This window comes from Nyctibius grandis, chromosome 7 (genome assembly GCF_013368605.1).
Source record: "Nyctibius grandis isolate bNycGra1 chromosome 7, bNycGra1.pri, whole genome shotgun sequence".
NCBI classification, from domain to species: domain Eukaryota; kingdom Metazoa; phylum Chordata; class Aves; order Nyctibiiformes; family Nyctibiidae; genus Nyctibius; species Nyctibius grandis.
In genome coordinates, this window is record NC_090664.1 from 59,341,955 (window position 1) to 59,365,256 (window position 23,302).

Sequence of the window (23,302 nt, forward strand, 5' to 3'; positions counted from 1 at the left end):
AGCGCAGTGGGAGTCGGCCTCTTCTCCCGGGCAACCAGCGATAGGACAAGAGGACACAGCCTCAAGCTTGGCCAGGGGAGGGTCAGGTTGGCCATTAGGAAGCATTTCTTCTCAGCAAGGGTCATTAGCCATTGGAAGGGTCTGCCCAGGGAGGTGGTGGAGTCACCATCTCTGGAGGGGTTTAAGAAAAGCCTGGCCATGGCACTTAGTGCCCTGGTCTAGTTGCCATGGTGGTGTCAGGGCAATGGTTGGACTCGATGATCCCAGAGGGCTCTTCCAACCTCATTGATTCTGGGATTCTGTGATTCTGTGACCTTTAAGATCATCGAACCGTAGAATTAAGGTTGGAAAAGACCTAAAGGATCGTCAAGTCCAACCATCGACCCAATGCCACCACACCTGCTAAACCATGTCCTGAAGCACCACATCTAGACGTTTTTTGAACACCTCCAGGGATGGTGACTCCACCACCTCCCTGGGCAGCCCCTTCCAATGTCTCATGGCTCTTTTGGTGAAGAAATTCTTCCTAAGATCCAGCCTGAACCTCCCCTGGCACAACTTGAGGCCATTTCTTCTCGTCCTAATATCATTGAGTCCACCCGTTACCCCAGCACTGCCTCCTCCGGAGGCCTTGTGCCCGCGGGAGCCGCTGCCCACCCCGGGGCCGGGGGTTAACGCACTTGAAGGGGTTGTGGCAGTGTGGCAGCTGTGACACGCGAGAGCCCGGTGTAATCCTGTCCCTGAGCCTCTTCCCCAGGCCGGTGGCCTCGCTGCGTGCCGCTGGCCCCGTCCCACGCACTTGAAATCCCACCGAACCCAGCGGCCACGCCGGGGCAGGGGGGCTCCGGCTGCCCTCCCTGCACCCCACGGCTGCCCCCGGCTCTCTTAGGGACCAGAAGGCCCCCAGGAGCCCCCCGAGCCCCCTCGTGCGTCCCTGCAGGCTGTGGGGACACGTCCCCTCTGTGCTGCTGCTGGGGGCTCAGCCCCTGCGCACGGTGGGTGCCCAAAATCAGACCCCCCACGTGCAGCCGTTGGCTCCTCTGCCACCCCAGCGTGCTGCCTGCTGGGGCCCGAGGGGTGTCCCCAAGCGTTTTTGATGAGGGGGATGCAGGGAGGCTGCCGAGGGGCAGCCGGCCAGGCTGGGGGCTGCAGCCAGGCCCCCCTGTCCCACACCGGCACCTCCCTCCCAGGACACCAGCCCCATCGCAGCACGTTTAAGCCACGTCAGGCTGTCTGCTGCGACCTGAAAGCCCAAACTGCTCCCAGGGAGCTTCAACAGCACCCCAACACCCCGGCAGCCCCAAAATGCTTCTCTCTGCAGTGGTGACCAGCCAGCGGCTCGCGGCAGCTCCATGTGGCTGCGCTGCCCTCGGGCGCTTTCTAGCGTGGAAGAGGCTGTAAATTACAAATTTAGGAGGGGTTCATACACAAAGTCCTGCAGCGAGGAATCAGAGAGTCAATGAGGTTGGAAGAGCCCTCTGGGCTCATCGAGTCCGACCATTGCCCTGACACCACCATGGCAACTAGACCAGGGCACTAAGTGCCAGTCTTTTCTTAAACCCCTCCAGAGATGGTGACTCCACCACCTCCCGAGGACTTTGGTTCTGCAAAGGCATTAACAGGTCCCGACAACGTATCTCATCATCGCTCTGTTTATTGATGCCACTGTCCAACATGAGATCCGACACCGCCTTCCCCACGGCACCCGTCAGCCAGGAGCCCGGTGTGCACCGCGGAGCTGGTGTCACCGCTCCGGCCACGGCCCAGCTGAATCTCACCCAGCCCCAGCCCAGCGATGGAAGCTGCGACGAGGACGAGCCAGGACCGTGGAGAACTGAGCCGCTGGAGATGGGAGCTCAAACCAACAGCAAGACTGACCCACGTCCCACCCACCACGACTACAGCCACAGCCACGTGGCAAGGGACCCCGGCAGCAGGCACCCAGGAGGTCTCCCACGGGCAGCCCCGAGCTGGCTGGGGCTTTTCTCGGCGCCAGCCCAGGACCCGCTCCTCCATGTGGGGCAGGAGTCCTGCTGCTCCCGCCGCTGGGGAGCGCCCGGTCGATGCTACCGGCGAGGGCAGCCCACTCGCCGCAGCGCGTTTCAGAGAGAGAAGAGCAGTTCAACACGTCAAGGTCTTGTGCACAGGTACATCGTGACCCCACAGCACCCCGCGGCACGACCCGCGCCTACAGACCGCGCCGGCCAGCGATGCCTTCGGTGTGGCTCTCGTGGCGGTGGGAGGGCCGGGCACCCAGGAGGCATCTGCCGCCGCGGGAGGATTAAGCGCTAGAAATGAGTGTTTGGAGGAGCCTTGCTGATGGGGTCCTACCACAACAAGGTTCTTTTACTGCAACTAGTATTTTATTCTATTGTATAATTCATGAGCGCATCACAGCCCCGAGAGCCGGGCAGGCACCTATCAGCCCTTCAAATCTAGACACACACGGAGAACGTCGTCGTCGTCGTCGTCGTCTGGATCTATTTATTACTCACCTCCCCCTGGTCGGGAGCTCCTTGTCACCACGCGCTGCTGAGCGGCTGTCGCGTCCAGCCCGCAAAGCTGGGACGAGGCAGCGCCTCTGCAGAGCTCCTTGGAGAAAAGCGACTGTGCCAGAATCAGCCTACAGAGCATTTAAAAAAAAAAAAAAAAAAAATCTTGGCGATCCTAAGTTTGCTTATCAAATAAAAAGTTCTTCCACATTTATTAAAAAACCAAACAGTAGATTTCAAAAGCAGTTAAAGAGTCCTACTCCGGCAAACCACCCTGTACAGGTTTCTTTTGTTGTTGGTTTGTTTGAATCTGATGGTGAGGATTCCCCCTAAATCAGCTGCTTCTGTTAATTTTATATAGATATAATCTTTTGGCGCGCGTTGCTCGCTTTAATTAATTAATTTATTTCCAATCAGCCTAGCCGTCTCCACCAGACCAGCGGCGCTACCACACAAAGCTTCCTTGATGTCCGTGCCCTGAGCCGGGGTTGGGGGGGGGATGAGGGGAGATGGAGGGAGGGTGGGAGAGATGAGCGGAGGAGGAAGAGGAGGAGGAAGGCTGGAGGGAGGGAGGGAGGGGAGGGAGAGGAAGCCGTCGGCAGCCCCTCACTCTCCCATGTGCGTCCTCAGGTGGTACTTGAGGGACTGCTTGTAGCGGAAGCACTTGGTGCACTCGGTGCAGGGGTAGGGCCGCTCGCCGGTGTGCGCCCGCTGGTGCTCCAGGAGGTGATGCTTCTGGGTGAAGTTCTTGCCGCACTCGGTGCAGTGGTAGGGCCGCTCGCCCGTGTGGATGCGCTGGTGCTCCAGGAGGTGGTGCTTGCGGATGAAACCCTTCCCGCAGACGGCGCAGGCGTGCGGGCGCTCCCGGGTGTGGATGCGGTAATGGTTGGTGAGCTTGGACTTCTCGCTGAAGGTCTTCTCGCACTGGCTGCACTGGTAGGGCCGCTCGCCGGTGTGAGTCCGCTGGTGCCGCAGGAGGTGGGAGGGCCGGGTGAAGTTCTTCCCGCACTGGGGGCAGAGGAAGGCCATCTCGTTCTTGCCGGCGTGGATCCTCTGGTGCATGATGAGGCTGATCTGCAGGCGGAAGCTCCTCCGGCACTCGCCGCAGGTGAAGGGCCGCTCCCCGACGTGGGTGATCTGGTGTTTGCTGAGGCTCGACTTGTGGCTGAAGCTGCTCTCGCACTCGGAGCACTTGTAGGGCTTCCCCGGGGGCGGGGGCCGCGGCTGGGGCTTGAGGCCGTGCTCGGGGCGCCGGGGGACCCCCACGCCCCGGCGCGTGTGGCTGCGCTGGTGCAGCAGGAACTGCTGCTTGTTGCGGAAGCTGAGGTCGCAGTCGTGGCACTCGTAGGGCCCTTCCTTGAGGTGGTTGCGCTGGTGGATCATGAAGTTGATCTTGAGCATGAAGCTCTTCCCGCACTCGGGGCAGATGTAGGGTCTCTCCCTCGTCCGGTTCCGCTGCTGGGCGATGGCCGGCTTCATCTCCCCGGAGTCCCTCTCGCAGGGCGAGGGTTTCCTCACGCGGGCGGCCGCCAGGCTCCTGGGCTGCGTTTTGGAGCTGCACTGCGCCTCGCAGCCCAGCCCGGCCTCGTGGCTGGGGAACGCCGGCGGCTCGGTCCTGCCCGAGAACATGGCGCACGGCTCCAGGGTGTCGGGGTCGTCCTCCTCCTCCTCCTCCTCCGTCTTGATCACGATCCCGTCCTCTGCGGGGGAAAACCCGAACAGCGTTAGGGTCATCGGGTGCGACGGGGTGGCCTTTGATGCACCTGGGGGCTGCTACAGAAACATCTGCACGGGCTTCTGCAGCTGTTTGCACCCGCCTGCTCTGCCTGACGACCCGGACACGAGCCGGCTCCAGCCCGGAGCCCTGCGCCCAGGGACAGGGCACATCCTAGGACGGACAAATTGCCTCTGGGACAGGCTCCTTCGGAGGGTGCGGTGAGACCTGCCTGCCAAAAGGTTTCGCAGTTTCACGATGCTACGAGATGGGGGGATAAAAGCCTCATCGGTTTGCGAGGACTCGGGCAGCCGAGCGATGTCGGAGCAGCTCCATCTGCTGCTGTTTCGCTGGGCTACAACAACGCTCCCCACACCCAGCTCAAGGGAACAGTGCCGGGCTCCAGCTCCGCTCCTGAGATGTCGTGCCCAGCCTGGGACCACCCCCTTCCTTTGGCCTCCCCGTGATGGGGCGCAGGGTGAGACCCCCTCCTTCCCAGATGGGATGGACAGCCCACGTCAGGCTCCCCCCTTGTGACACTGGAAGTGCCCTGGTGTTTTTGTTTGGCGAGACCAGCCTGATCGAGGGCACACGCGGGCAGCGTGCCCCGAGGAAAGGCCCGCGGTGGATCCCTCGCACGTCACCCTGCGCTGGACTTTGAGCCAGGCCTATGTACCTTTCTAGGAAGAGCAGCCACGCTTTCCCTAGAAGAGGCAGCCGACGGGAGAGGGATGTATCAAAGCCACTGGTGGCTTGGCTGGATTCCTTTAGTAAACCGTGAGGAGACCACACGATCCACAAGACCGAGTTGAGGAGGACCTCAAGAGCCCAACTCTATCTTTCCTGGTTTGCGTCACACCATCGCAAAGCCATCAGAACGCAGGGAACCCGCCGTCCCCAACAGCCCACCTCCCCGCTTTCCCATCTCTCACCCTCCAAGCACGTCTGTAGGACCTGGCCCTTATCTGCTGCCCAACCGGTGGACTTTTACACTTGAAGCGCCTGGTGCCATCTTCTCACGTCTCCACTAAATAACCTCACCCTTCCTCTTCCCTCCCGGGAGCTCGCACACCACAGACCTCTGGCCACCCTCCTCCCCATCCTCCGGGCCTGCCCCGAGCGACCCCCACGCTGGTCGATGTGCAGGACACCGCACGTTCCTCCAGCAGAGCCTGGTGTGTAAACACCTGAGCAGCTTACACCGTTCCTCTGAGCAGCTTACTCCATTCCTCCGCACGCCTAACACCAGGGCAGGAGGCCTCGACCGACGTCCTGCCCTCTGCAACGGTGGGATTTTGGCAGTGGGGGCTCACTGGGGCTCTCATGAAACGCTGCCCAGGACACGGCTTCCCTTGTTCTCCGTGTGTAACAAGGGCTTTTCCCACCTATGGAGGACTGAGCCACTGCTTGCTCCGCTCTGGAGCAGGTCAGGTGCCCGCAGAGACCACGCTCTGATGTCCTCTCTGTGTGCTGCCTCCTCCTCCCAGCCTGGGGTCTGACAGCAGCTGCTCTTGAGGCTGCTGCAGCCACAAACTTTCCTTCTGGTGCCGGTTCTGGGGTGATTTAACCCTTCTCTTTTCATAGAATCACAGACTGGGTTGGGTTGGAAGGGACCTTAAAGATCATCCAGTTTCACCTCCCTGCCACGGGCAGGGACACCTTCCACCAGACCAGGTTGCTCCCAGCCCCATCCAACCTGGCCTTGAACACTGCCAGGGAGGGGGCAGCCACAGCTTCTCTGAGCAACCTGGGCCAGGGTCTCACCACCCTCACAGCAAAGAATTTCTTCCTCAGATCTCATCTCAATCTCCCCTCTGTCAGTTTAAAACCGTTCCCCCTCGTCCTGTCACTCCATGCCCTTGGCAAAAGCCCCTCTCCAGCTTTCCTGTAGCCCCTTTAGGCACTGGAAGGAAATTTGTCCAACCCTTTCCCCACCTTTGCCTGACCCACCACAGCCCCTCCTGGGCCTCCAGCCCCCCGCAATGTGCCACGTGCTGTGGAGCCACGTGCCGAGCGTCTCACCTGGGCAGCTCCCGTGGTGAACGATGACTCTCTGGATCTCGTTGAAGTCAGACACGTATTCGGACGAGTCCCCCAGGCTGGTTCCCGGGAGGTCCCTCGGAGGGGAGACGGAGCCGTAGGGGCTCTCGCAGGCTGCCTCTTCGTCCGGACTCTGGAAGCTCCCCTCCGACTGCCCCGACATCCCGTGCAGCTCAGGGTTTTCGGGGCTGTCTTCAGGAAGGAGCTCCTCCGTTTTGATCACAACCCTTATACCAGCTGCAGCAAAGAGAGATTCCCGCCCGCCGTCATTCCCGGCAGCCAGGACAAAGGAACCGCTGATGATTTTTCTCTTCCCCGTGGCCTCCATTTAACTTCATCATCCTCCTGAGCAGGGGCATGGGCGGGGGGGTCGGAGTGACCCCATATCCACAGCCCAGCAGCAGAGCTGACACCATCTCTCGTAGGACCCCTCCTTATCTCCTTCTCAGTCCCCCTTATCTCAGAGCAGGAGTCGCTCCGAGACTCGGGGTCCCTGGTGCCCCGCTCCCAGCCCGGCCCTGCCCTTGGAGAAACCCCTCAGCACCCTGGGTGGGTGCAGGTTGGGAGCAGGTTCCCTGCCCCGGGGGGATGCTCCAGGGATAAACCCAGGCACCAGCCACACAACTAGAGAGGGTGGAGAGGATTTTTGGGGTTTTTCTAATGAGAAAGTTCTCATTCAGAAAGTTTCCTAACAGAAAGTTCTCCTGTCTTGCCAGGCACACCCGCTCCTTGAGGACCTGCTCTGGTTGCAGATGTTTCCCTCGCTGACGGCTCTGAGTGCCCAGCTCTCCAGGCTCCACTTGTCCTGGTTTGTATGTTGAGCCGTACCTGGACATCTCTAATCAGCCAAACCTGCAAGGCTCCTCCCGACACCCTCCTGGGGCACAGCTCTCAGCAACACCCGCTTCGGCCTCGGGGTGAGCAGCTCTTGGAATGCAACCTACAGCTCCCCTCGTGCTCACCTGCGGTGGCATCGGTAATGATCTCACTCTCCTCCAAATCCTGCTCGTTCCTGGCCCGCGATTCCTCTCCTTGCTCGATCTGAGACAGAACACCAGGTTTGGAAATTGCATAGTCTGTGGAGAGACAGAGGGATGGAGCGAGGGGTTACTGCACAGGGAATCCTAATACCGGCTTCCACCTCTCCCCAGCGCCCGGGGGGACACGTGAAGACACTCAGGAACAGCCATAAAGGGTCTGCAGGCAGAAAAGCCTGGTGCTGCAGGCAGGCCAAGCTCCCTCGATGGGCACAAGAGCTTCACGGAGGCAGGAGCTGAGATAGAGGAACTACCTTTGAGAAGAAACCCAACCCGTACATTTTTCTGGCAGGGTTTTAGAACTTCTCAGGCAAATTCCTGTCTCTCCTGAAGCCAAAAGCATTTCCCCTCTGGCCCCAGCAGAGCCGGGATTTCTCCTGCAGCTTCGGTAGGAAATGCCCCAAAGGAGCATAGCCAAGACCCCACCAGACAACTTTTCACTCTGCAAAAGTTTCCTCTAAAGGGGTGCGTGGGCTGGTACCTGCTGCTGACCCCAAAGATGAAGGGAAGCCCTTCCAACAGCCACGGGGAAGGTGCTGGGTTTCCACCAAGTAACTCTGGCTGGAAGGGACCTCAGGAGGGCTCCAGGTAGCCCCCACCCCACTGCGACAGCACCTGGCCCCGAGCTGGGAACAAACCAGGGCGGTGCTGGCGGGGCGCCCTTACCCAGCCTCACGCAACACCAGAAGCAACAGGGTAAGACCAGAAACATCCTCCTGCGTTTTCAAGTCTCCATTTAACATGGGACGTTTGGGTCTCAAGAAGATCCAAGGGGATCTCTGAGGAGGCCTCAGAAGATGCCCAAGCCTGTGGGCAGCCAGGAGCCCTGGAGAACCCACCCTGGCCAGGGCGAGGACACCCCATATTTACCCAGGGAGATCAGCGACTCATAGTTCCCCTTCATCACGTTCTTGTACAGCTCCTTCTGCCACTCCTCCAGCTTCTCCCACTCCTTGTCGTTGAAATAGACGGACACGTCGTCAAACGTCACCGGCACCTGCAACCACAAGCAGCACGGGTTCAGGCAGCCGCCTCCGGTGTTATCTCGGGCTGGCGGCACAAGCAGCTCACTCCCGCTCAGATACGGCCACGCTTCAGCTACTTCACGGCCATCCACGAGTCGGTTTTTATATTTAAAACAACTCCCGGACACATATTTCTACGAGATTAAAGGTCTCGGCCAAACAGCTCCCGGTGATGAACCCAGACCATGATTTCCCCAATCAACACCGACCTCCTCTGAGTCCCTGCAGCGGCAGGGATGACTCTGCAGAGGTGACCAGGCTTGTGCCCACGTGGGGGGAGCGCAAAGGAGATAAAACTCGGGCGTTAAGGCTGGGCCTCATCTCTATTGATGAGCTGACGTGAAAACCCAGATTCAATTACCCCAGAACTCGAGGGAAAAACTCTACAGTGGGAAAGAGTGTGCTCAGCTTCTGCTCCCGACTGCGCTAACGGGGTGCTGGGGTGTGAACCCCCCTTTCCACACCCTCCGCTCTCTCCAGTGACATTCACTTCGCCGTGTCCCACCTACAAACTTTGGTTTAGTGATGCAGTAGGAACCGAACGCTGTCGGTGGGCTCCGATGCTCGGCTAAGCCCAACTGCGAGTAGAGGGAGCTCGTCTGCCTTCCCCCAAATCCCAGAGGTTCCCGTTCCCCGCAGCAGCAGCTCCTGCTTGCTCCTTCCCCAGCCAGGGAGGCCCTCACCGCAGCACCAAGGTGGCAAGAGAAATGGTGGGGAAAAAAAACGAGCACCAAATCTGCAAAGTTTCTCTCTAATGGTGGTAAAAGAAAATAAAAGTAAATCGCTCCCGAGCTGCGCAGCGTGGTGAAGCAGAACTGAAACCTCCAGCCTGAGTGTGGGGGACGTTCCCCTCGGGTCCATCTCCCACCACACGTGGGTCCTAACGGGGGAGACGCCGGGAAGCTGCGAGGGACAGCTCTGCTCTGGCCAGGTCCGGGTGGGAGGGGCTCACCTGTGCCAGGGCTGTCCCCGCTCACCCACCACCTCTCCCCACTGTCCATGAACACTTTGGGTGCAGACCCGGGCACCCCAGGACACCGTTACCTTGGGGACTTCCCCCTTCCTGCCCGGGGGCAGCCGCAGGATCCAGAAGTTCCTGTTCTTCAGCAGGTTCTCCATGTTCTCCAGGCGCCGCTGGAGCAGCCCGTACTCCTGGATGAGGGTGCCCAGCGCCGCGCACTTGCTCTCCAGCTGGTTCCCCAGCTCCGCCGCCGTCTTCTCGCAGTCGATGAGCTTCTTCTCCGCCATCCCCGTGCGACCCTCCAGGTCGAGCAGGCGGGTGGAGTGCGAGTCCACCTTCCTCTCCACCGCCTGCACGGCCGCCACCACCGTCAGCGACAGCTCGGCCGTCTGCGTCTCCCGCTCCGAGGTGCGCTCAGGGCCGGCCGGTGGCCGGAGGGGCGAGGGGCAGCGCGGCTGCAGCACCGGCTCGGGCGCCTGCGGGCAGAGGGGTGCGGGGGTCACGGCGGGGGGGACACCCCAGGGTGACAGGAACCCCGTGGGGGGGCTGCCGCAGAGCCCAGCGCTCCCAGGGCAGAGGGGACGTCCCCGTGTCCCCGCAGGGCGCTGACCCCGCTAAGCTGCTTACGGCGCTGCCGCCGTGCGGGTCCCACGGGACGGGCAGGACCCGCCGCGGCGGGGGGGGGGCGACTTGACATCGCGGGTACGGGAGGTGACACTTGGGGGGGGGGCGGGTACAGGGGACAGCTGAGCCCCGTTGCCATGGGCACGGTGAGGGGACACCCCAGGGGGCTGGCGGGGCTGTCAGGGCAAGGACGCCCCGTCGCCATGGGGACCGGGCTATGAGAAGGGGGGGGGCGGCCTGTCACCGGGGGGCGGCGGCTCTGTCACCGGGCGGGGGCGGGGGGGACGCTCCCCGAGCCGCAGGGCCCGGCCGCCGGGGCGGAACGGGGGGGCAGCGCGACGGGCAGGCCCGGCCCCCGACGGCAGCTCGGGCGCCGCCGGCCGCGGAGGCCCGGCCCGGCCCGGCGCGGCCCCGCCGCCCCCCCGGGGCTGCCCGCGCCGCCGCCGGCCCGGCCCGGCCCTGCCCGTCCCCCCGGGGGGGCGGCCGCGGCCCCGCTGGCTGACAGCCCCCGCCGGTCGCCAGCCCCCGCCGCCCGCCCCGCCGCCTCCCGCCGCGGCCCCGACGGCGCGGCCCGCCCCGACGTGCGGCCCGCGGGCGCCGGGCGAGCGGCGTTGGGCCGGGCCGCGACCGGCGGAGGGCGGGCGGGGGGCGGCGGGCGCCCTTACCTGAGCGGGAGCCCCCTCGGCCATGGCCCTTTGTTCCCTGCCCGGGGCCCCGGGGGCCGCGGCCGGGAGGATCCAGCGCCCGCTCGCTCCTTCACCTCCGCCCGCCGCCGGGCATCGGGCTGGGCCCGGGGCAGCTCGGCGGGGCGGCGGCGGGGCGGGGGCGCGGCGGGGAGGCGCGGCGGGGCGGGGCGCGGCCCGGCCCGGCCCGACCGGGGAGACTGGAGCGGGAGGGAGGGGGCGCGGCGGCGAGAGACCGTGCGCGGCTCCGGGTCCCGGCTCCGCCGCTCCGCGCTGGGCGCTCCGGCCCCGCCGCTGCCCCGCCGAGCCGGCAGGGGGCGGCCGGGCCGCCGCCGCCGCGCGCGGGCCGCGCCGGGGGCCGCTCCGGGCGGGGCGGAGCGGGGCGCCCTTCGCCACCGCAGCGCCCCCTGCCGCACCGACGGCATCACCGCGCAGCCGCCGCCGCGCGCACCGTCGGGGCCCCCCCCGCCCCCCCGCCGCCGGCACCGCCCGGCCCGACCCGGCCCCGCCACCGCCCCCCCGGTGCGGGGAACGGATCGGGGCGGCCCTGGGGGGGCGGCGGGTGCCCCGGGATCGGGCCCGTGGGGCCCCCGCGCGGAGCGGGGCTGCGAGAGGAACGGGGGGACTGGGGGAAACTGGGGGGGACTGGGATGACTGGAGGGGCTGGGGGAACTGGGGAGGGACTGGGGGGAACTGGGGAGAGACTGGGTGTGACTGGAGGGGCTGGGGGAACTGGGGTAGGACTGGGGGGAACTGGGGAGCTGCTGGCAGCAGCTGGGAAGGAGCTGGGGGTCACTGGGGAGGGCCTGGGAGTAACTGGGGCAGCCCCAGGGGTAACTGGGCTGTCAGGGATGACTGGGGGGAACTGGAAAGGGGCTGGGGGTAACTGGGGGAACTGGGGCTGTTCCTGGCGTAACTGGGCTGATGGGGAGACAAAAGGGTCACTGGGGAACGAGCTGGGGGCAACTGGGAAGGGGCTGGGGATAACTGGGGAGGGCCTGGGAGTAACTGAGGCAGCCTCAAGGGTAACTGGGCTGACAGAACCAGGGAGAGACTGGGGGGAACTGGAGAGGGGCTGCAGGTAACTGGGAGGAACTGGGGCTGTTCCTGGCGTAACTGGGCTGATGGGGAGACTGATGGGTGACTGGGGAAGGACTGGGGATGACTGGGGAGGTGCTGGCAGCAGCTGCGAAGGAGCTGGGGGCAACTGGGAAGGGGCTGGGGGTAACTGGGGCAACCCCAAGGGTAGCTGGGGTGACTGGAAGGACTGGGGAGAGACTGGGGGGAACTGGAGAGGGGCTGCAGGTAACTGGAGGGATCTGGGGCTGTTCCTGGTGTAACTGGGCTGATGGGGAGACTGAGGGGTGACTGGGGAAGGACTGGGGGTGACTGGGAGGTGCTGGCAGCAGCTGGGAACGAGCTGGGGGCAACTGGGAAGGGACTGGGGGTAACTGGGGCAGCCCCAAGGGTAGCTGGGCTGACAGGAAGGACTGAGGAGAGACTGGGGGGAACTGGAGAGGGGCTGCAGGTAACTGGGGGGAACTGGGGCTGTTTCTGGCTTAACTGGGCTGATGGGGAGACTGAGGGGTGACTGGGGAGGACTGGGGGTGACAGGGGGTAACGCGGGGCACCGGGGGGTCCCAGGGCACTGGGCTGACTGGGGCGAGTGGGGGAGACTGGAGGGAACTGGGTGGGAAATGGGGGGAGGCCGGTGTGACACGGGGGAGCCGCGGGGTCCTGGCAGGGAGTGGGGGGGGTACGGGGGGGGGTACTGGGAGGGTACTGGGGGCACTGGGGGGGCCGGGGCTGCCCCGACCCGCCCCGTCGGGCGCGGGGGGCGGTGGCCGCGCGCCGCCATGGCCGGGGGCGGGGCTGCTGCTGGCGCCCCCTGGCGGCCCCCCCGGCCCCCGCCCGCCCTGCGGCCTCGCGCCCCGCGGGCCCGTGAAATGGCGGCCGGAGGGCGGCGTCGCCATGGCGACCGACAGCCCGCCCCCCCATCGCCCGGGACCAGCCCCCCCCGTGCGCACCGGGGGCTGCCGGGGCTCCGCGCTGCCCCGACGGACCCCCCGGCCCCTCCCGGCCCGTCCCCCGCTGTCCCCTCCCGTCCCTTCCAGCCCTGTCCCATCTTGTCCCGTCCTCTCCCGTCCCCTCCCATCCGGGCTGTCCCATCCCGTCCCCTCCCATCCTGGCGTGTCCTGTCCTGTCCCACCATGTCCACCCCACCACATCCTGCCCCATCCCGCCCCATCCATGCCCTCCTGCCCTATCCCATCCCATCCGTCTCATCCAGTTCAATCCTGTCCCATCCCATCCTGTCCCATCCCAATCTGTCCCATCCCGCGTCATCCCATCCACCCCATCCTATCCCATCCCATCCTGTCCCATCCTATCCCATCCCATCCTGTTCCATCCCATCCCTTCTTCATCCCATCCCATCCACCGTGTCCCATCTCATCCGATCCCATCCCATCCCATCCCATCACCCCTGTCCTGTCCCATCCCATCCCACCCACCCTATCCGATCCCCATCCAATCCCATCGTCCCTGTCCCATCTCATCCACCCTGTCCCATCCCGTCATCCCATCCCATCACCCCTGTCCTGTCCCATCCCATCCTATCCACTGTCCTGTCCCATCCTGTTCCATCCCATTGCCCCTGTCCCATGCCATCCCCATCCCACCTTGTCCCATCCCGTGTCATCCTATCCCCCCTGTCTCATCCCATCCCATCATCACCTTTGTCCCATCCCACCCTGTCCCGTCCCATCCGCCCTGTCCTGTCCCACCCTGTCCCCTCCCGCCCGGTGCAGCCCCACAGGGCAGGGCCCTCTGCGTGGCGGCAGCCCCCTGGCACGTGGCCTCGCTCCCGGTCCTGACCTCAGGGACCCCCGGCATGGGGTGACAATGGGGGGAAGTCGGTGACACCGAACAGGGGAAGGGCAGGAAACCCTTTGGACTGCGGAAAAAGGGAGGGGACGAGGCCGCGTCCCGTCACCGCCGCGGTGCCGGGGCGAGGAGCACGGGCTGCCCACCAGCACCCACGCTGGGGGTTTGGGGGGGGACAACACCCGTCCCCACCCACCCTGGGGAGCCACAGCAGGCAGGGACCCCCTGTCCGGTCCCAGGGAGCCACAGCCCCTGTCGGGAGGGGACACTGGGGGCAGCTTTGGGATAGGGAGGGTCAGTGCCCCAGGGCTTGGATGTCCCGTCCAGCGCGGTGCTGTTCCCCTGCCATGAGCCGTGCCCTGCGTCGCCCATTTTCTACCCCCACCACCACCCCTGTCCCCGCACCAGGACAGGTCCCACGGGCTGCCCTGCCCACATCCCACATACGGTCCCCAGAACAACCCCATGGGCCCTGTCACAGCTCGGGGGGGTCTCTGCGGGCAGGGCTGGCAGAGGGGACCGTCCCCCTGCGCTGGCTCTGCCTTCACCCAGGGCAGCCGGGCTCCCGCAGGGACAAGCCCGGGGGACACTGGGCTGGGGGGAGCTCCCAGAGGTGCAGAACGTCCCCCCCAGCACTTGTGTGCAGCATCCCCGGGGCACCCTGGCACAGTGGCAGAGAGGAGCCGGAGCTGGGGGGCTGCCCCGTGCCCGCTCCCCCATGGGGATGGGGAGGAAACGGGAGCTTGTGCCAGCCAGGGCTTGGGACCGGTCTGCTGCAGCCGTGGCCACCACCCTGCAGAGCAGGTCACCGCGGGGAGCAGGGAGGTGGCAGAAGGGACACAAGGACAGCTGGGGTGCAGAAACCCAGGAGCAGCCCCGGGTGCTGGTGCCAGGCGGGCCAGACCCAGCCTCTGGCAAGGGGGTCTGGGGCTGTGCCCGCCTCCCCTCTGCAGGCACCCCAGGAGAGAGGGGCACAGCCCCTTGGCCAGGCAGGGGGGGGATGACAGGGCACAGCGCTGGGCGAGGCGCTGCTGGGGAAGGGCAGGACTCTCCTGGGACACCGTGGGGCACCCGCTGCCCCCCGCCAGCCCCCCGTCCCCAGGACCAGGCTGGCACTGCGGTCCCTGGGGGGCACGAACAGTTTATTGGCAGCCCCAGTACAAAGAGCTTGGGCACGTGCGAGCGAGGAAGCGGCGATGCACAGCCAGCGTGGCCCGGCTCGGCTCGGCTCGCACGAGGGAGCCTGTCCCCGTGTGCCAAGGTCCCTCCAGCTCCACCGAGATGCCACTGCGGAGCCAGGCCACCCTCTCTGGTGAGAGATGAACCCAGTGCTGGCGGCTGGACCTTCTCGTGCGCCGCAGCCGGTGCCGGAGGGTCCGTCCACGCCGTCGCGGCTCCGCGGTGCGGGGCAGCAGCCGCACACGCCGGTGCTTCTCCTGGCACGGGACTGTCCCAGGTCTGTGGCCGGCCACTCCTCAGCCACCGCCGTAGCCCAGTTTGTGCATGGCACAGCCCAGCTCCCGGTGCTGCGACGTCATTCTCACATAAAACCGCAGCGGCAGCAGAGAGAAAAGCTTAAAAACACGAACCCCAAATGCTGGACACCGAGAGCAGCCCCAGAGCTGCGCCAAGCAGCCCCGTGTGCCAGACCGGGCTCCCTGGATGCTCGGTGTGGCCAGTAAAAGACTTGGTGTGGTTCACCAGCTCTGGAAAACGCTCCTAAATAAGAGCTGGGTGAGGGTGCTGCGGGCATCGCGGCGGGAGAGGGGCGAGCAAGGCAGAAACGCAGAGGCCAGCGAGGGGCCTGCGATCACTGACCCGACACGGGCTTCAGAACGGAACCACTGTATTGACGGACGTTACAAAAGGAATTACAAAACACGATCACGAAGCAGCAGCTGACGATTACACCGCGGAAGAGACACCACTTACAGCCACGGCAGGAACAACACCGAGGAGCTCCGAGAAGCCAACCAATATTTACACAGACGCCTGAAGAACTCCGGTCAGTTATCTCGTACATTTAAGTGTTTTAGATCAACTGTGAAATATAGTGTCACACGTTTTCCTTGTAGTATCATAATAATAATAATTAATAATAATAATAATAATAATAATATACTACTTCTAATTAACTAAAAACCAAACAGCTCTTTACAGGGGTTAGGAGAAGTCGCTTTCACTCGTCTGACTTACCTGAGTGTGAGTCCAAACCCAGTTAAAAAATAATAATAAAATCGCCTTCATTGACAGGAGTTGGTGCGAGGGACCAGCACCCTCGGGCCAGAGGGAAACCAGTGCCCAACTGGTGCCAGCAACATCCTTCGAGAGCACAGATGTGTCCTCCTCGGGGGAGTCACCCGCCCGCGCCTCCACACGCCGCCCTGCCCGCCTCCTCCTGCTCCAATGTCCTCAGCCCCGTCTCCTTTCCTCCTGCACCTCCTTTTTCTCACCTCGCTCTTCTCCTCGCCGCCTTTTTGCCTTCCACGAACGCCGCGTCGTGCCCCAGCTGCCTGGGAAGGGCACCTGCCTCCCCTCCCTCGCGGTGAAAACGAGCGGGGAATAAAAAGCAAGCGAAAGCTTGTTCACTCCTGAATATGCACAAAGATAGGTGGGGAAACACCGGCTAAACACGGGCCCCGGAGAATCGCTCGGGATTCTTCTCTACAGGCAACATCCAGGCCTGCGTAGGGGACAACTAGGACAAGTCCCACGGAACCCCCGTGGGGTCGAGGAGGTGCCGAGGGGCGTCTGATGAGAGTTTTTTTAAGAGGAATTCCTTTGATGCTTGGGCTAAGCGGGCTTTGTAGCACGACCACATGGATTAGCTGCGATACAAGTTCACCTCCCATCACGCTGCACGTCCACCTGCCAGACCGTTACGGTAACCACGGGCCCTTCCCGCCCTAGAGCTACTGCTTAGTTTCTTTTTTCACGCAGAAATGGCCCGTTTGAGTCGCCGACTCCAGGTTGAGCTGCGAATCCTCCATGGGCCGGGGGTTGCGGGAGTGGATTTTCTGGTGGCAATTCAGAGACTCTTTGTAGCGGAAGTGCTTGCCGCAGACGGGGCACTGGTAGGGGGTCTCGCCGGTGTGGACCCGCCAGTGCTTGAGCAGGTGGTCCCGCCGGATGAAGCTCTTGCCACACTCGGTGCACTGGTACGGCCTCTCCCCGGTGTGGATGCGCTGGTGGCGGATGGCTTTGGAGAGGTCTCGGAAGTCCTTCCCGCAGTAGGTGCACGTCAGCGGCCCGTCGCCCTTCCCCGCGTGGAGCTTCTGGTGCAGGATGAGGCTGACCTCCAGGCTGAAGCTCTCCTTGCACTGGGAGCAGGTGTAGGGTCTCTCCACCATGTTGTTCACCTGGTGCCTGACAAAGCCGTACTTGAAACCAGAGCTCTTCTCCCCGTCGGGGCGCTTGGACGGTCTGGAGCGGGAGGGCCCTTGGCCTTTCGTGGGGCTCGCTTTGGATTTCTGCCTGAAGCTTTCGCCGTGCTCCAGGGAAGTGCAGGCTTCCTCGCTGGCGTGCGCTTTCTGGTGGGTGGCGAAGAGCTGCTTGTCCAGGAAGCTCTGCCCGCACTCGCAGCAGATGTACGGCCCCTCCTCTGCGGCCACGTCCTCAGGAACGTCCTTCTTGGCCAACTCTCTCCCGCGGCGAGAGGAACGCCTCAGCCCGTTGCCCGTTCTCTGCTGTGGGGTCGATCCGCTCTGGCTCGTGCTGCTTCCCTTCATCTCCTCCTCCGGGCTCGAGAAAACCTCTTCCCACTTTCCTGTCAATGACCCAGGGAGCTCAAGGCTTTCGGAACCTTCCTCATCACACTGCTGTTCATCTGGCAGAGCAGAGACATTCAGGTCATTTCTTTGAGACAAGAACTGGCTCGTTATTTACACCGCAATTCTCTCGGGGCAGAGGTGGCCTCTGCTTTGCACCCTCCAGACAGTACCTGGCACCACAGGGTTGCAAGTCCCGTCTGGGAGGTACCGAAGCAGTACTGGAATACAAAGCAAGCCAAAGGGTTTTGACTTAGAATCCCAGAACCGTTTTGGTTGGGAAGGACCTTTAAGATCATCGAGTCCAACCCTTAACCCAGCACTGCCAAGGCCACCACTAACCCACGGCCCTCAGCACCACATCTACACGGCTTTTAAATCCCCCCACGGATGGGGACTCCACCACTGCCCTGGGCAGCCTGTGCCAGCGCTTGACAACCCTTTCCATGAAGAAATTGTCCCTGATCTCCAATCTAAACCTCCCCTGGCACAACTTGAGGCCGGTTCCTCTCGTCCCATCGCTTGTGACCTGGGAGAAGAGACCGACCCCCCCTCGCTACACCCTCCTTTCAGGCAGTTGTAGAGAGCGAGAAGGTCTCCCCTCAGCCTCCTTTTCTCCAGGCTAAACCCCGCCAGCTCCCTCAGCCGCTCCCCATCACACTTGTGCTCCAGACCCTTCCCCAGCCCCGTTGCCCTTCTCTGGACTCGCTCCAGCACCTCAAGGTCTTTCTTGTCGTGAGGGGCCCAAAACTGCACCCAGGATTCGAGGTGCGGCCTCCCCAGTGCCGAGCACAGGGGGATGATCCCTGCCCTGGTCCTGCTGGCCACACTAGTGCTGACACAAGCCAGGATGCTGGTGGCCTTCGTGGCCACCTGGGCACACTGCTGGCTCATGTTCAGCCGCCATCAACCAACACCCCCAGGTCCTTTTTCCCCAGGCACTTTCCAGCCCCTCTCCCCCAGCCTGTAGCGGTGCGGGGGGTTGTTGTGCCCCAAGGGCAGGACCCGACACTTGACCTTGTTGCCCCTCACACAGTGGCCTCGGCCCATGGATCCAGCCTGTCCAGACCCCTCTGCAGAGCCTCCTACCCTCCAGCACATCAACTCTCCCGCCCAGCTTGGTGTTGTCTGCGAACTGCCTGAGGGTGCACTCAATTACCTCATCCAGATCATTGATAAAGACTTCTTGGGAAAGCTCAGACAGCACAATGAGGAGCTCTCTACATATATCTAGCCAGAGGGAACAAGCAGGTTCCTCAGCAGGAGGTGAAGCAGAACGGGTCTTTAAGAACATGTGGTTTAGGATAAATGCAAAAAAAAATTGAGGGAAGGGGAATAAAAACTCTTTTCCTTCTGGGCTCGTGCAGTGCCTGGGCCTGGAGGGTGTCCTGTGGTAAAAAGTGTAGCTCAAAGCAATGGCCAAGGACCCTGAGAAGAGCCCAGAGGACCTGGGGATGTGGAGAAGAGGGCTGAGAAACCACAGGGCTCTGCAGAGCACAGGAAGGTAAAGCTGTGCCCAGTGAAGATCACCCAGCACTCCCTGTCACAGGGCTCCTCATCTGCTTGTCACTGGGCCAGATACCCAAACGTGCGGCTTGGGAACGGGCCACTCTGTCTGCGTCAGGCTGAAACTCTGGAGAAGCATCAGCCAGGAGAGCTGAGCTGCTTCTAAGAACGAGGCCAGGAAGCCAAAGTCACATCCTAACAAGGGATGCTTCCCACAGCGGCTCCCGTGTCCCCACGCTTCAGAGCGACGGGGCGGTGACAAGGACACGCCTTCTGCTGCGCCACAAGATGCCTCACATCGGGCTGACAGAGAAAGCTGTGAAAAATATTGCTTTATGTATTCGTGGAAAAGACTTTTAAGAACTTTGTGGCTAACACCATCGAAGCTACGCATGCTCCTGCTCACCTCTGCTTCAGGGCTCACCAAACACGGCACCTCGCCGAGGGATGCGACACCGTCCAGGCGACCCGCACCCCGCAGCTGCTGCCCGCGTGCCACAGCTCCGTCTGCAGGGTGCTGTCCATCTGCCCTGGCTTCGCCCAGCTCCCGTGCTGACCCTCGAGGCAAGCCTGGCCAGAGGCCTTGGCGAAGGCAGGATCTCACCCCGGGCCATCCCCAGCAAGTGCCAAAAGCCTGAGCCCACCCCTGCCTCCCCCTCTGCGCAGCGCCCGGCGAAGCTCTGCGCTCCTAACTCACATGTACCAGGGACCTCCATGCTCTCCTCTTCTTCAGAGCCCTCGTGGCTTTCAGGCAGAGTCTCTTCGTATTTACTCCACGAGTAGTCATCAGGACCAGGAAAGGAAAACTCTGTGCACAGGAGAAAGAACAACAGTTTACACTCACCTCTCCCAGCTGCTTTACAGAGGATTTCAGGAGAGATGGCCATGGGGGGGACACCCCCTCCTCGCTCTTCACCTCCTTCCCCAGCCAGTCCGGGGAAGAGCCGACTGGGAAAGCCAAGTCACCCCCGTCCCCAAGGACAGAGCTGGCAAAACTCAACGGCAGCAGCAAGTGGAAGAGCACAGGCAGGCGGTGGCAGCCACGTGTCTGCTTTTCACCTCCCCACAGAGCCCCAGGAACCTTCATGGCTCACCGGTGCTGGGGTCTGTAGGGGTTTCTCCTCCCTCAGAGTCATCCGGATCCTCCGCGTTGGGATCCTCTCCCTGCTCAATGCGTGACAGGAGGTCAGGCTTCGAAATGGCAGCATCTGCGTGTGACAAAAGAGGATCAGAACGTTTCCTTGGCCCTCACGGGAGAGAGAGACTCTCAAACCTTTGCCCACCGACCTTCCTTCGCTGCCGGGGATGACGGGTAACGGAAAGAGAGGCTTAAGACGCTCTCACACATCTGCACCGCTCACCTTGTCTGGGCCCTGGGACCGTGAGCGGACTGCAGGAGCACACTCTGCTCAGGTGAGGAGCCTCAGCCTGTAGCGTGAGGAGGAGAATAAGAAAATGCATCTGTGCTTACCTCCAGCCTTCGTCTCCTCTCTGCTAAGGTCCGCGGAGCCATTACAATGGGGACTTCAGCTCGGGGACAGCGCCAGAGCTGTCGGCCAGCGGCAGCAGGGGAAGTGCCCTGCCCCTGCGGTTCCCTCCAGCCAGGACTGCTCCATCCTACTCGTCCGAGTCACAGGCTGCTTGTGGATTTGGGTGGGGGAGAGGGGACAATCACGACCTCTCCCAGGGCGGAGAGCGGAAAACCTCATTTCCAAACAAGTGTGAGCTCTGGGGATTCGTTTCCACCACGGCTCTGGTGGATCCATTTGCCTTCTACGAGGGCCAAACCCCTACACCTCAAAGGAAACCTTCAGATGAAGCACAGATACATTTTTCTAAGCTCCAGGCTCAGACCCACAGATCCCCATCAGCAGGACCACCACGTTCCTGCGCCTCTAGCGTAGGATGCAGGATTGGTTTTTAAAGAGGAGAACGGGGGGTAGTATTTATCCTTTGCCTTTTGCCCTTGCACACAGGGACCCTGTCCAAAAAAATAAAGGAAAAAGGGGGAAAAAAAAAAGCCAAAAGGCCTGGATCACCTCGAGCTGGATGGCAGCGAGCCTGCACACCAGTGGCCTCAGCACAGGGAGGACACGCCTGTCTACCAGGGACTGTGTCTGTGCTCCCACCCACTGCACGCAGACGCCAGCCAAGGTCACCTCTCAGGACACACGTAGGCGCTCGGGATGGCAACGTGTCCCCCAGAGGGAGTCCCCGCAGCCGGGACTGGACGGAGCAGGCAGAGAGTGTTTGTTTGGCCATGAACATGCTGCCCTGAGCCGCTGGAGGGGAAAGCAGGAGGCAGAGCTCGCCCTCGTCTGATGCCTCTCCCCAGCTCAGGAGATACAGGAGCAGATACAAGGGCTTGCGCAAGAGGAGGAGGCTGGGGTCAGAGCACCAAGGCAGCAGGCAGCCTCGCTCTCCCCCCTCACAAAAGGCTCTGCAGCTGGAAGGACAGAAAGGGCTGGAAGGAAGCGCGGAGGCAGGGCACCCCTCTGCTGCCAGGAACTGCCCTAAGTGGCCAGCGGGCTGACGCACCCAGCGCAGTGGATCTGTGGACCTTTGCGTGACAAAGAAACTCCCCTCTTCCCCATCTTTACTTGGCTTGAGGGTCCTCTCGCTCCCCCTCCTCCTCCTCACGACCCAGGTGCTCACTCAGCTCCTACCGGCCACAGACACCGTCAGGGAGAGGCGGTCACTGCAGCGCTGCTCGTGACATCCATCCATGGCTAAACTGAACCGCTCAGGACTGACCTAACCTCCAGGGCTGCTGCTGGAAGCCGGCACAAGGCGCTCCCAGACCAGCACGTCACCCACCCTCCCCGATCCTGCCAGGCTCGGCGGTGCTTCCTCCACCAGGCCCCGGGAAAAGCGGCTGCACCAGAAGGCTCAGGGCAAACCCCAGCTTGTCTTTACCCATCGAGATGACGGCCTCGTAGTTGCCTTTCATGATGTGCCTGTAAAGCTCCTTCTGCCACTCGTTCAGGCTCTTCCACTCCTCCTCAGAGAAGTTAAACGAAGCATCGTTGAACGCCACAGGGACCTGCAATTAGAAGCAGCCTACGCTCAGACGTTTTGCCTCTTGAAGGAAACACCCGGGGACATTTTCTCATTTAAACCCCTCAAGCACCGCACGGGACAGTTCCACGCAGCAACGCCCACTCCTTCCCACTGCGTCACTCGGGCAGCTTCACCCCTGCCCACAAGGGACACGATGGGGTTTTCCCTCGTCACCTGCCTGCACCTTCCCCCCCCTCAGCCTCCTCGTGCTGCGGGCGACGTCTCATACTCAGCACCCAACACAGACTCTTTTCCCACTTCATTTTTCACCTGGTTCTGCTGCAATTGCCTCTGAAGGGGAACTGGGGATGCTACCAAACCCGCCAGGCACGTGGGGCTGAGCCACGCAGTTCTGCACGGCTCAGACACCGCTCCAGTCACACCGAGGAGCCTGTGACCCCGCACACAGCGGCCAACGCGTTTTGGCGAGGATCACACGTCCATAACGAGCGGTGCGTAATTAACACAAAGGGAGCTGTGCTGGTGCTTCTCACTGAGTGCTAAAGGAAAGCCACGGGTGCAGGGAAGCTGTGTCACCGCAGCTGTCCTGAAACAGGGCTGCGAGCGCAGAGTATGTGCGGGACAACCCGGTTTCAAAGAGCAGAGGACCGTTACCTTGGGGACCTCTCCCTTCGCCCCCGGGGGCAGCCGCAGGATCCAGAAGTTCCTGTTCTTCAGCAGGTTCTCCATGTTCTCCAGGCGCTTCTGCAGCTGCCCGTACTCCTGGATGAGGGTGCCCAGCGCCGTCCATTTGCTCTCCAGCTGGTTCCCGAACTCCACCGCCGTCTTCTCGCAGCCGATCAGCTTGGTTTCCGCCATCCTCATCCTCCCCTCGAGGTTCATCAGCTGGGCGGCCTGCGCGTCCACCTTCCTGTCCACGGCCTGGATCTCGGCCACCAGCGTCAGGGAGATCTCGGCGGCCGGGAGCTCGGCCTCCTCACCGGGGCTCTGCTCGGGGCCGGCCAGCGGCTGCTCCAGCGCCAGCTCCTGCGACTCCATCTCCCACTCCAGCTCCTGCGGGGGGTACAAGACAAGGCGGTGCGGTCCGCGGGGTGAACGGCGGGACGGGACGGGCCCGCACCGGCGCCCAGAGCCCTCGGGCCCGGGAGACGCGGCCAGGCCCGGGGGGATGGCGGCCGGTGGGGCGGGGGGGGGGGCCGGCGGCAGCGCTTACCTGAGCGGGGGCCCAGTCGGCCATGGCCCTGCGGGGCGCGGCGGGCGGCGGCGGCGGCGGGGGGCGGCGGCGGGGCGGAGCGGGCGGCGGCGGCGCGGGCCCGGCGCCTCCTCAGCAGCGGCGGGGCAGAGCGGCCATGCCGAGAGCGCGGCGCACGCTGGGAGCGGCGGCGGCAGCGGCGGGCGGCGCCGCGGCGGCCCCTGGCGGCGGGAGGACCGCGTAGCAGCGGGAGGGACCGCGCCGAGGCAGCCGTTGCCGCATCCCCGGGCCCCGCGCTGATTGGACGGCGGCTCAGCCAATCCGCGCGGCGGCCCAATGGCTGCGTAGAGCGGG

At 63.2% G+C, this 23,302-nt stretch overlaps 1 protein-coding gene across 1 annotated transcript; it reads right to left on the reverse strand.

The window, feature by feature from the left end:
- Positions 1 to 1,929: 1,929 nt before the first annotated feature.
- On the reverse strand, positions 1,930 to 23,031 carry LOC137666055 (zinc finger protein 850-like). Its single transcript, XM_068405635.1, has 12 exons — positions 22,970 to 23,031; positions 22,411 to 22,809; positions 21,652 to 21,778; positions 19,830 to 19,943; positions 19,433 to 19,543; positions 16,379 to 17,288; positions 10,559 to 11,123; positions 9,353 to 9,745; positions 8,154 to 8,280; positions 7,209 to 7,322; positions 6,229 to 6,483; positions 1,930 to 4,192 (listed from the first exon to the last, which is right to left on the reverse strand). The coding sequence occupies exons 1-12, from the start codon at positions 22,991 to 22,993 to the stop codon at positions 3,099 to 3,101; spliced, it is 4,233 nt and encodes a 1,410-aa protein (XP_068261736.1). The 5' UTR covers positions 22,994 to 23,031; the 3' UTR covers positions 1,930 to 3,098.
- Positions 23,032 to 23,302: the final 271 nt, after the last annotated feature.

What these genes read in the sequence shown, in the direction of transcription:
- LOC137666055 (XM_068405635.1), bottom strand. Translation starts at nt 22,993, where the DNA reads ATGGCCGACTGGGCCCCCGCTCAG. An exon ending in CGAGGCCGTCATCTCGATGG is followed by an intron (nt 19,944 to 21,651) that starts GTAAAGACAAGC and finishes TGTCACACGCAG; the next exon opens with ATGCTGCCATTTCGAAGCCT. An exon ending in CATTACCGATGCCACCGCAG is followed by an intron (nt 6,484 to 7,208) that starts GTGAGCACGAGG and finishes TCTTTGCTGCAG; the next exon opens with CTGGTATAAGGGTTGTGATC.